An 11,762-nucleotide genomic window follows, 5' to 3' on the forward strand; every position below is an offset into this window, starting at 1 on the left:
TTTGTGATAGTTTTCCAATTGAGCTTGATTTAGTTCAATCTGTTGAGTCTATTATGAAATCTTTTCCTTTTAATATGATTTCTAATTCTGCTTATTTGTTGGCTTTGAATGTTTTTAATTCTAAAATTGGTAAAGAAACTCTTAATGAGAAGGAATTAAAACATGGACACTTAGAACCCATAAATTAGAAAGATGCATTAGTGGCACTACTGACAGAATTCAAAGAGGTCTTTGCGTGGTCATACAAAGACATGCCTATGATTGATACAAATATAGTACAACATTGCATTCCAACAGATCCAACCATGAAGCTAGTCAAGCAGAAGTTGAGAAGAATGAAGCCAGAGTGGATTCTCAAGATTAAGGAGGAAGTTGAGAAACAGTACAATGCAGGATTCCTGAGGGTTGTCAATTATTCGGAGTGGTTAGATAACGTGGTTCTAGTACCAAAGAAGGATGGAAAGGTCAGAATGTGTGTAGATTTTCAAGATCTAAACAAGGCCAGTCCAAAAGATGACTTACCATTGCCTCACATTGATGTTCTAGTTGACAAAATAGCAGGTCATGCATTGCTATCATTCATGGATGAATTTTTAGGGTACAATCAGATTAAAATTGCTTTAGAAGATATGGAGAAAACCTCCTTCATTATACCATGGGGGACAAATTGCTACAAGGTCATGACATTTGGCCTTAAAAATGCTGGTGCTACTTACCAACATCCAGCCACCACTTTGTTACATGATTTGATCCACAAAGAAGTAGAAGTTTATGTTGATGATATGATAGTGAAGTCCAAAGACCATGCCGGGCATATGCCGGCTTTGAGTAAGTTCTTTGAAAGAATCTGGTTCACAAGTTACTATTGAATCCCAAGCAATGCATTTTTGGAGTCACATCCGAAAATGAAGGCGATTGTAGAGATGAAACCTCCCTGGATTGAGAAGGAGATCTGAGGATTTCTAGGGAGGATACAGTACATTAACAGGTTCATAGCCCAGCACATCATGACATGTGAACTGATTTTTCAACTGCTCAAGAAAGAAGTTCCTACAGTGTGGAATGAACAATGTGAAGAATCCTTTTAGAAGATCAAGAATTATTTGATGAAACCACCAATACTTGTCCTACCAGTACCTGAAAAACCATTATTGTTGTTTCTTACCACTACAGATATGACAATGGGGGCTTTACTTGCTTAATACGTAGAGGAGATTAGAAAGGAGAGTGCGATCTACTGCATCAGCAAGAAGATGTTTCCTTATGAAGAAAAGTATTCACCCCTAGAAAAGACATGTAGCACTTGTATGGGCAACCTGTAAACTCAGACATTATATGCTTGCTTACAAAGTCCTGTTCATTGCAAGAATGGATCCTTTGAAGTACTTAATGGAAAAGCCTGTACAGGACGGGAAGACAGCTAAATGTTTTTGCTTTTGTTAGAATTTGATATTAGGAATGTGACTCAAAAATCTATAAAGGGGAGGGTGATTGCTGATAACTTAGCCCATTGTTCACCAGAAGAAGCTGAGGAGATCCAAGGAGATTTCTCAGATGAAGATATTATGGGGATTGAGGTAGAATCTTGGAAGATGTACTTCAATAGAGCAACAAATCAAAATGGAAGTGGTATTGGAGTACTCATAATTTCTCCAAAAGGGACACACATCCCATTTTCTGGCAGACTCAACTTTCTTGCCACCAATAATGCCATTGAATATAAAGCCTACATCATGGGATTACGAGCAGCCTTAAGCCTTGGAGTGAAAGAATTAGAAGTATATGGTGACTCAACCCTAATAATCTCCCAGTTTCAAAATAAACGGAAGATTAAAGAAGAAAGGTTGGTGCCTTATCATGAATGTCTTCAAAAGTGGGCCTCAAAATTCAACAAGGTTCAATACCAATATGTGCCAAGGATGAAGAATCAGATTGTAGATGCTTTAGCAACAATGGCATCCATGATGGATAGGCCTAAGGAAGATGAAACAAGACCAATAGTTTTGGAACACAAAGAGGAACCAGCTAATTATTGCATGACAATAGAAAAAGATGAAGAAAAGAATGGGGAAGGCGAGTGGTATTCAGACATCTTACAATACCTCAAGGATGGGACATACCCACCATCTCCAGACAAGAATGACTAATTGACCATCCAGAGGTTGTCCACTAATTACATTATTTGTGGTGAAAGACTTTACAGAAGATCGTATGATGGAATTCATCTCCTTTGTGTAACCACTAAGGAGGCACAGCAAATAATTGAAGAGGTTCATGAATCAAGCTATGGACCACATATGAATGCACACAAGCTATTAAGGAAGATAATGAGACAAGGTTATTACTGGACCACTATGGAAGTCGACTGTGCGGCTCATGTTCGAAAATGCCATCAATGCCAAGTCCACAAAGACCTGAAGCATATGCTACCCATGTCATTGCATACCATGACATCACCCTAGCCATTCTCTACATAGGGGATAGATATTATTGGGAAGATTCATCCAACTTCATCCAATGGCCATGAATTCATACTTGTTTCTATAGACTATTTCACTAAATGGATAGAAGCTGCCTCATACAAAGTTCTGAATTCAAAGAAAGTTACTCAATTCATCCAGACCAATATCATATGCAAATATGGGGTATCACATGAAATTATCTCTGACAATTGGCTATATTTAATGGAGAAACTGAAAAACTGCCACAACAATTTAACATTTAGCACCATAAATCTTCACCCTATCGTCCTCAGACTAATGGAGCAGTTGAGGCTGCTAATAAAAACATAAGGAAAATTTTAAAGAAAAGCACAAAAAAGTACAAGGACTGGCACCTATAATTTCCCTATGCACTCTGGGGGTATAGAACATCAATTCAATCTTCCATAGGAGCCACTCCTTATTCATTGGTGTATGGGATGGAAGCAGTCCTTCCCATTAAAATGGGTGTCCATTCGTTAAGGACAGTACTAGAAAGTGAAATACCTGAGGCAAATTGGTTGCAAAGCAGATATGATCAATTATGCATGCTGGATGAAAAGAGACTGAAATCCCTGTATCACATTCAAGGATATCAAAGGAGGCTTAGAAAACCTTTTGACAAAAAAGTAAGAGTAAGAGATTTAAAGTTGGGGGATCTAGTGTTGAAAGAAATCCAAGCCCCAGCTCAAGATACAAACGGGAATTTTAAGCAAAATTGGGCAGGCCCATACATTATCAAGCAGATATACTCTAGGAGAGTAGTAAGGTTGATGGACTTAGATGCAAACCCTTTCACTAAGCCAACCAACATGGATCAATTGAAGAAATACTACGTCTGAGGTGGTAGACTGAAAGCACCACGTTTGAAGTGGTTGTAAACTATGTTATTTCCCTTCCTAGGCTTTAAAATTAAATAAAATAAAATAAAACTCGCTAGGCTGAAAACCCGAAAGGGCAGTCTAGGCAAAAATTAAAACAACAAAAAAAAAAAGAGGAAAAAGGATAGATTGAAAACTCGAAAGGGCGACCTACGCAAAAGGAGAGTAAAGAAAAAAAAAAGAGTGAGAGAGCCTGCTAGGTTGAAAACCTAAAAAGGGCGGCCTAGGCAAAAATTAAGGCACGTAAAAATCAATGAACTACGTGATGACCAAATCCTTTTACCAAGAAGGTACGTAGGCAACCATGCATTGGTCCAGTCACAATTTTCCAAAACCACCATTTGTTCATTAACCAAAATTTCCAAAAATTCAACTATTCCATTAAACCATGTCATTTCACAAAATCCAAGAACCTAAACCCTAAACCAAACCCAAAAAAAAAAAAAAAAAAACCTACATCTTAAACAGAATCCCTAACCTACAAGTCCTAAATAATTCCTAAACATAAGAGTTTTTACATCAAATTTAAAATAAACATATTCAAAGCCAAGAATAAGAAGGTCACTGTGTCTTCAGTCTTTTCTCTTTTTGTTGATCATGTCTTTCCTAGTTATCTTTGAGAAATTGTTTTCTTATAGCAACCTCTCAACTTTCTTGTCAAAAATCTTGTCCATTAACTAGTTAGAGTATTCTTTAGTCATCTCGTGAAAGTGAACCTTGATAAAAGAATGGTCTATTTAATCAGCCATCTCCAAGCCCAACAACATGTTTTTTTTATAGAAGTAGGATTTGTGTCTACAGGAGTGAAAGGTCTTCTTCCTTTTCTACCTAGCATTCCTTGTTCATATTGAGACTGCCTTAAGAGTCTATCTGCCTTATAGAAAGTGGCCCCCTGCAATCCAACAATGAAGATGTGATATGATCCTGGAGACCGAAGTAAAGGGGGTGGGCACTTCCACCAATAACACTCCCATTGAATTGAAGGACTGGATTACTTGCTCAAAAACTTCACCCAGTCACTCTCAGTTTGCAATTAGTTTTGATGACAATCCTACTTATAAAACTGTTAGGACCATAATTAGCAATTGTAGGCTTAGCAATCATGTCCAATCGCTCCATCAGCCATATTTGCAAAATCAAGGGACTCCCAAGAAAGTGTTGAGATTCTCCACCATGGAATACAGAATCTAATCCTATAAGGGTTTCTACCAAGATCAAAGGAACAGGATTGTCACCATCCTTAGTTTGCCTCACAACACTTATGGCTTAAGAATCCACAAAACTGTGTCTTCCAGAGCAAAGCAAAAATTCTCCCACAAAGCATAGGGCAAAGCTGAAATTTTTCTACATATTGTCAGTCACTCCATAAGTGTGTTTTTTGATCAATCTTTAAACAACTGCATGAAGATTTACCATATGTCCTTCAATAATACTACTAGTAATGGAAGTAGGAAGACCAAGAGCATCAGATAAGGATTCCCTATGCATGGGATCACAAGAAACCGCTACAGTTTTTTGCTTGGATCATAGCCCAGAATAGCGGAAAACTCTTCAATTGTTGAACAGATTTCAGCAGTTTTAAACCAAACACATGATCTTCTGGATCCCAGAATTTCACAGCAGCACAAAGGAAGTCCCACTTGATCTTGATATTCCTCAGAGCCTTAATTCCCTCTAATTTGTAGGTTGTAAAATTGGTTTTGGTACTGAAATCAAAGCTACGAACCCATCTATTGATATCATGAATTGTTGAATGAGAAAAATTGTGATTGCTAACCATGGATAACTTTTGTGTGTGAATATTGTGTTTTGCTAACCTTTATGCAGAGAGTTTTTGCAGGGAAGATTGCTAAAATAAGCTTCATCAGTCTTTGATCAGGTTTAAATAGGTTTCACAGAGTTTGTAGTCAAGTAGGAGAGTGTTTCATGAGCATAAACGAGGAAAATATTTTTCAAAAATCCCGAAAATGCAAAACATATGTTGAAAAGGTGCAAGGAGTCGGCCCATCACAGCGTAAGCTTGAGGGCATGACCAGGTGCCATTCGGCACTCTAAAATTGCTAATCGACACTTTCAAAGTGCCGAACAGTACTCCAAAAGTGTCGAATGGCACTCCTCACGTATCAAGTGGCACGCAACCCCTCCATCATACATCCATGCAATTTTGCATTCTCAGACATTTTTTTTAGGACCGTTAAACATTCAAAAAGATTTTTTTTTTTTATTAAACTAGGGCATTCTAATATGCTCAACTCAGTCATGTTCAAAAAAAAAAAAATCATCGCTAACATCAGTGTTTTCAAAAAAAAAAATGGTTTCAAAATTTTTCAAGACCATTGGTTCATGTCCCAAACTAGGGGCATTGGACCATGCCTAATTGTTTTTCAAAAAACAAAAAATGTCACCAACTTTTCAAAAAAATATTCATCATCAAGATTTCCAAAAAAGAACCATGCATTCATTTTTTTTTTAAACTAGGGGCATTTGACTCCTCCTCATTCAAGTAAGTGCAAATTCCATCAGAGTCAATCAAGATAAGTTTAAGTTGATACCACAAGACCTCTTTAGGTGAATTCTAAACTTGTCTCATTTTAAAGTTTCTACATGGTCAAAGCCATTCCAAGGACAAAGAGTTGAACACGGAAATTAATACAAGATTGTCTAAGGAATACTTCCTTTTGTTTTGTAGGAAAAATAAAAATGTAACTTAAACATCATTAGGACTCTGGGTCCGCCTGTGAGAAGACCTCCTCTAGAGGAGCCGCCTTCATTATTTCCCTCTTGGCTTGCATAAAATTGAGGGTCATATTAACGGTTCTCAAGTTCAAGATTCCTTATCCTTTCCTCCAAAGTTCTTCTTGCAAAATCAGCAGCTTTCATTCGATGTGCCTGAAAAGTCAACAAAATCAAGTGACAATTTTATCATCAAGAAAGATCCAAGCAGAAGACACTCAGAAAGCATCATTGCATGCCCAACTTGCATCATTGAGCATATTGGGAAAACTGGGTACGAGCCAATGACTGCAAGCCTCCAATCTTTCGCATGCTTTCCTCGATAAGATCAACATCAACCCAAAGCACAAATCCGCCAGATCATGAACCATTCAATAAGCCAAGAAGAAATAAGGACAAAGAAATACAAATGCATTCAAGTACACACCGGATCGGGCCAAGGGACATTTAGAGTATGCTTTGGCCTATCTAAAGGCCTAGAACTATATGTTCCATCAGGATTCATCACATCATACTACTAGGCCAGAAAATGGGGATACATCTCCATGAAAAAACTAGAAGAGCTACCAGCAAGTGAGGAGAGGGAATCTCTTCCTCTTCATCTCCCTCTTCCTTCCCTTCACGTCCAAAAATTTCCCATGACCAAAATCACATGCCCAAAAATTTCCCATGACCAAAAATCACATGTTCAAAATAATTTTCCCATGACCAAAAATCACATGCCCTAAAATTTCCCATGACCAAAAATCACATGTTCAAAAAAATTTTCCCATGACCAAAAATCACACGCCCAAAAATTTCCCATGACCAATATCACATGTCCAAAAATTTCCCATGACCAAAATTGCATGCCCAAAAATTTCCCATTACCAAAATCACATGCCCAAAAATTTCCCATGACCAAAAATCACATGTTCAAAAAAAAAATTTCCATGACAAAAATCACATGTTCAAAAATGTCCTGCAACAAAAAAAATCAATGCCCCACCAAAATTTACCACCAACAAAACTTTTCACATACCCATGCACAACTACCAAATATTTCCCATAATCTTCCACAATCAAAATTTTGTTTTTTTTTTTTCATCTCCTTTTCTTTTCCACTCCTAAAAAAAATAAAAAATCACATCATGAAGAGAAAAAAAAAAAAAAAAAAAAAAAAAAAAAAACAAAACAAAATTTTCAAATATAAAAGGGAGAAAAGGATGAATTTTTTTTGGAATGGATTAAGGATAAAACTTCAAGTTCAAATTTTCAAGTTTTTTAAAATCTTAAATCCCAAAATTTTCAAATCTTCAATTTCCGAAATTTCAAGTTGCAAAGACTTCAAACTCTAAATTTCATGTTCAAAGTTTCAAGTCACAAATTTTCTAAACTCCAAGTTTCAATTTTTCAAAATTTCAAGTTCCAAGGCCCAAGCCTTGAGTTTTAAAATTTCAAGTTTCAAATCTTCCAAAAATCTCAAAGTTTTAAGTTTCAAAATTCAATCTCAAGATCTCAAGGTTTCAAATGCTAAGATCTCAAATCTCAAAACTTCGAGCTTTAAAATTTCCTGTGTCGAATTCAAAAACTTCAGAAATCAAATCTTTTTTCGAAGAAAATCACACATTTCAGAAAAGCAAGGGAATAACAAAGCATTCATCAGTTAAAGGCTAATTCCAAATTTTGACTTTTGCAAGAAGCAACTGGGTTTCAAGGTTAACAAGCCCCTTTATTTTTTCTGTCCAGATCAAGATCCTTTGGTTACAAACATTAGTCCAGATCAAGATCCTTTGGTCGCAAACATTTCATCAATCCAGATCAAGATCCTTTGGTTGCAAACATTAGTCCAGATCAAGATCCTTTGGTCACAAACATTTCATCAGTCCAAATCAAGATCCTTTGGTCGCAGACATTTCATTAATCCAAATCAAGATCCTTTGGTCACAGACATTAGTCCAGATCAAGATCCTTTGGTCGCAGACACTCAAGGTCGTAGACATTTAGTCCAGATCAAGGTCTCAGACACTTCTTCAGTCCAGATCAAGGTCGCAAACATTCAGTCCAAATCAAGGTCGTAGACACTTCTTTAGCCCAGATCGAGGTCACAGACATTCAGTCCAATTTAAGGTCGTAGACACTTATTTAGTCTAGATTGAGGTTGCAGACATTCAGTCCAAATCAAGGCCGTAGACACTTCTTCAGTTCAGATCGAGGTTCCAGACATTCAGTCCAAATCAAGGTCGCAGACACTTCTTCAATCCAGATTGAGGTCGCAAACATTCATTCCAAATCAAGGTTGTAAACACTTCTTTAGTCGAGATCGAGGTTGCAGACATTTAGTCCAGATCAAGGTCGCAAACATTTAGTCTAGATCAAGGTCGCAGACACTTTTGCTGTCCAGATTGAGATCACAGACATTCAGTCCAGATCAAGGTCGCAGACACTTCTTTAGTCCAGATCGAGGTCGCAGACAATCATCCATTATTAAGATCAAGATTAATAAGCCTCATGATCACATCAACTATCAAGAATCATTTCCAGAATCATCAACTATCAAATAGGTTAAGTATTTTCATTTTCTTTATCAAAGGTAAGACACTAGTTCTATGTTCCAAAGTTTTAAGTTCAAGGGCTAGATAATCTTTGAAAATTCAACCTCAATTAAATCATGGCCTTTTTGTTTTACATTAACATTCACTTGCCAAGCTCAATCTATGAAGGACATTTTGTAGAAACACGATTTTGCACCCATGATTTAATCAAGGAAGACAACATGAGTGACCATCCATGTACCCCAAAAATCATGATTGCATTACATGTATTAATACACTTATTGCATATCATAAAAATTATCTTGAGATTCTAACGGTCACGACGGTATGTCTGGTTTCTAAATCAGACCGTCGAATCAAAAGATATGGCATGATCAAGTTTGCACGGTTAGCATGCATTGTATCTAGGTAGAGTCGACCATGCTGATTAATTTAAATTAATTTTGATTGGTTAAAAAATTAAAATTAATTAAATAATTTTTTGATTGGTTGATAATTAGTGTTTAAAATAAGATTGCTTGCATAGGATTGAAAGGGATAATTGGATAACAATAAAATTGTGGATAATCTAAACCTTATCAAGATTTATATTAAAGTATTTATCCACAAGATAATTGTTGCTGGAAAGACCGGAATTATCTAGAAAAGAGTTCAAAAAATTGGAATCTGGATTGGAAGCACATCTAAGTGCATGGCCTGACACAGGAAAACCCTAAAAATGGAGTCTAAAAGGCACCCAAATATGAAAGTACGATCAGTGCTCAAGAGTGCCGATCGGCACTTTCAAAGTGCTGGCACTCTTTTGGGCTTTGGCCCAACTTCTTTAGGGTGAAGATAAGGCACATCCTTTTCGACCTTTTCGCAGAAGGATGCGTCCCAATTCGCATTTTAAGTGTCGTTGCTTATTTTTTAAGCATCCCAGCCTCTATAAATAGGGATTGGGTCTAAGAATTCAACACACTCTTTTACGCTCTAAAAGGGGATATATTTTTACACTCTCAAATTACTCATATTTATGACTTCCCTTTCTGATATTCTTTCTCTTAAATCTCTTTTTTAAGAGTACCCCCAGGTTTTACGGTCTCTCACAGATACATATCAATTTTTATATTTTAAAAAAAAAGTCAAATTTTCATCTAAGGAAGATACAGATCAGTTTTTGTGTTTGAAAAGATTCAAATATGTATTTAATGAAAATATAGATCTGTTTTTAGCTTTGAAAAAGATTTGTTAATGAGCAGATTTTGAAACTCAAAAGGTAAATCATGACAACAAAAGCATTATGAATATATTTCAACAAAAATATTAACAACACATGGCATCAACATTAGAAATTAAAAATAAAAGAATACATCCACTCATTCACCATCAAGTAAAAAAAAAAGAAAACCAGAAAAAGGAAAAAGAAAGACTACCTCTTGCATGGACATGCTTTTCTTATTGAGAGAATATTTTAGGGTTCAAAGAAATTTATTCAATTATCTTTGAAACCTAAAATATCTTGCTTACAAAAAAGAAATTCTTTAGGCTAGAGCCTCCAGAACGTCTTTAATATAAGAGAGAAAATAATAGAAAAGAAGAGTTAGAAAGAGGGGAAATCAGAGAGTGTGAAAAGTGTGCTGAATTTTGAGATGTAGCCTCTATTTATAGAGGCTAGGATGTTCGAAAAATTAGCTGGATGATCAAAATACGAACTGGGACACGTCTTTATCTCTAAAAAATCGAAAATGATGTGTTTATTTCAATCCAAGTGCCCTCAAGCCGGGGCCCGAGTTTGTGCCAATCGGCACTTCAAAAGTGCCGGATGGCCCTTTTGGGTGCCAGTCCCTCATTTGAGTTTTGGTCTATTTTGGACTTCTTATTTGAGGGTTTTTGAGCCGGGACTTGCACTTAGACACGTTTTTAATCCATATTCTAAAAATTAAACTCTTTTCTTGATAATTCAAGTCTTTTTAGCAATGATTATCTTGTAGATAAATACTGTAAAAGTCTTGATTATCCACAATTTTATTGTTATCCAATTATCCTCTTTATTCCCATGCACACAAACCTCTTTTTTACACTAACTAACAACCAACCACAAAATTATTTGATTAATTTTAATTGTTTAGTCAATAAGAATTAATTTAAATTAATCATGTGTGGTTGATTCTACCTAAACACAATGCATGCTGACCAGGCAAACTTGATCTTGCGATATCTTTCAATCCAACGGTCCGATTTGGAAATCAAGCATACCGTCACGACTGTTAGAATCTCAAGATCATTTTTATGATATGCAATGAACAAATTAATGCATGTAATGAAATCATGAATTTTGGGTATATAAATGGTCATTCTAGTCATCTTCCTTGATTAAATCATGGGCGCAAAATCAAGTGTCTACATGAAGTTTTATGGTTTAATTTAATCTTTTGAATATCTTTTCAGACTCTATTCCATTTGTCAATACTGTACTAACTTATATATATTACAAAAACTATATACATAAGTCTGTATCACATAATATTATAATTAGTAAATTATTAATTATAATAAAATAATGTCATATATGAGTAAATTAATAAGTAGAGTACTATAGCTTGCATATTGGCCAAAATCACCATGTCAGGTTGACTTGACCAAAACAAGTGGAATGAATAGAAATAATTAGTAATCTAAAATGAGATGGAATAGAATGGTGTTTCATACTAATTAACTAACTAGATTTGAAAATTTTGGTCATTTTGAGTGGAACAGAACTAAATTCATGATTATAAACTATCTAAAAAAAAATATTGTTGGAAAATTTAGACCCCGGTTGATAGAGTTAACAAGTTTTAAACCCAAGTTGTTAATTAGATTTATTATGCATAAAACTTGTTAAAACAAACAAACATCAATATCATGTCAAAACTAAGTGCAACAGAAAAATAAATAAGATAAGATATGATGACCCAGGAAAACCAATGAAACCAACCAGTTTCACAGTAAAAAACTTGGGGGGAAACCTTCTAAAAAGCAATCCACTATAGTAAAGAGAAGTTTCAGATCTAGTACAAAACCTTTGTTCCTAGACTCTACAATCCCCGTAGATGAACTCACAGTAGAAACCTTCTACCGCTTCAGAACCTCTGAACTCTTCAATATATGAA

General features: G+C 35.6%; 1 protein-coding gene across 1 annotated transcript; it reads left to right on the forward strand.

Annotated features, from left to right (window-relative positions):
* Positions 1 to 251: 251 nt before the first annotated feature.
* On the forward strand, positions 252 to 2,147 carry LOC142628249 (uncharacterized). The gene is made up of 2 exons (XM_075802319.1): positions 252 to 850; positions 1,457 to 2,147. The coding sequence occupies exons 1-2, from the start codon at positions 252 to 254 to the stop codon at positions 2,145 to 2,147; spliced, it is 1,290 nt and encodes a 429-aa protein (XP_075658434.1).
* The last annotated feature ends 9,615 nt before the right edge of the window (positions 2,148 to 11,762 follow it).

Source organism: Castanea sativa, chromosome 1 (genome assembly GCF_040712315.1).
Source record: "Castanea sativa cultivar Marrone di Chiusa Pesio chromosome 1, ASM4071231v1".
NCBI lineage: Eukaryota > Viridiplantae > Streptophyta > Magnoliopsida > Fagales > Fagaceae > Castanea > Castanea sativa.

What these genes read in the sequence shown, in the direction of transcription:
- LOC142628249 (XM_075802319.1), top strand. Translation starts at nt 252, where the DNA reads ATGCCTATGATTGATACAAATATAGTACAACATTGCATTCCAACAGAT. An exon ending in AAGTTCTTTGAAAGAATCTG is followed by an intron (nt 851 to 1,456) that starts GTTCACAAGTTA and finishes ATTTGATATTAG; the next exon opens with GAATGTGACTCAAAAATCTA.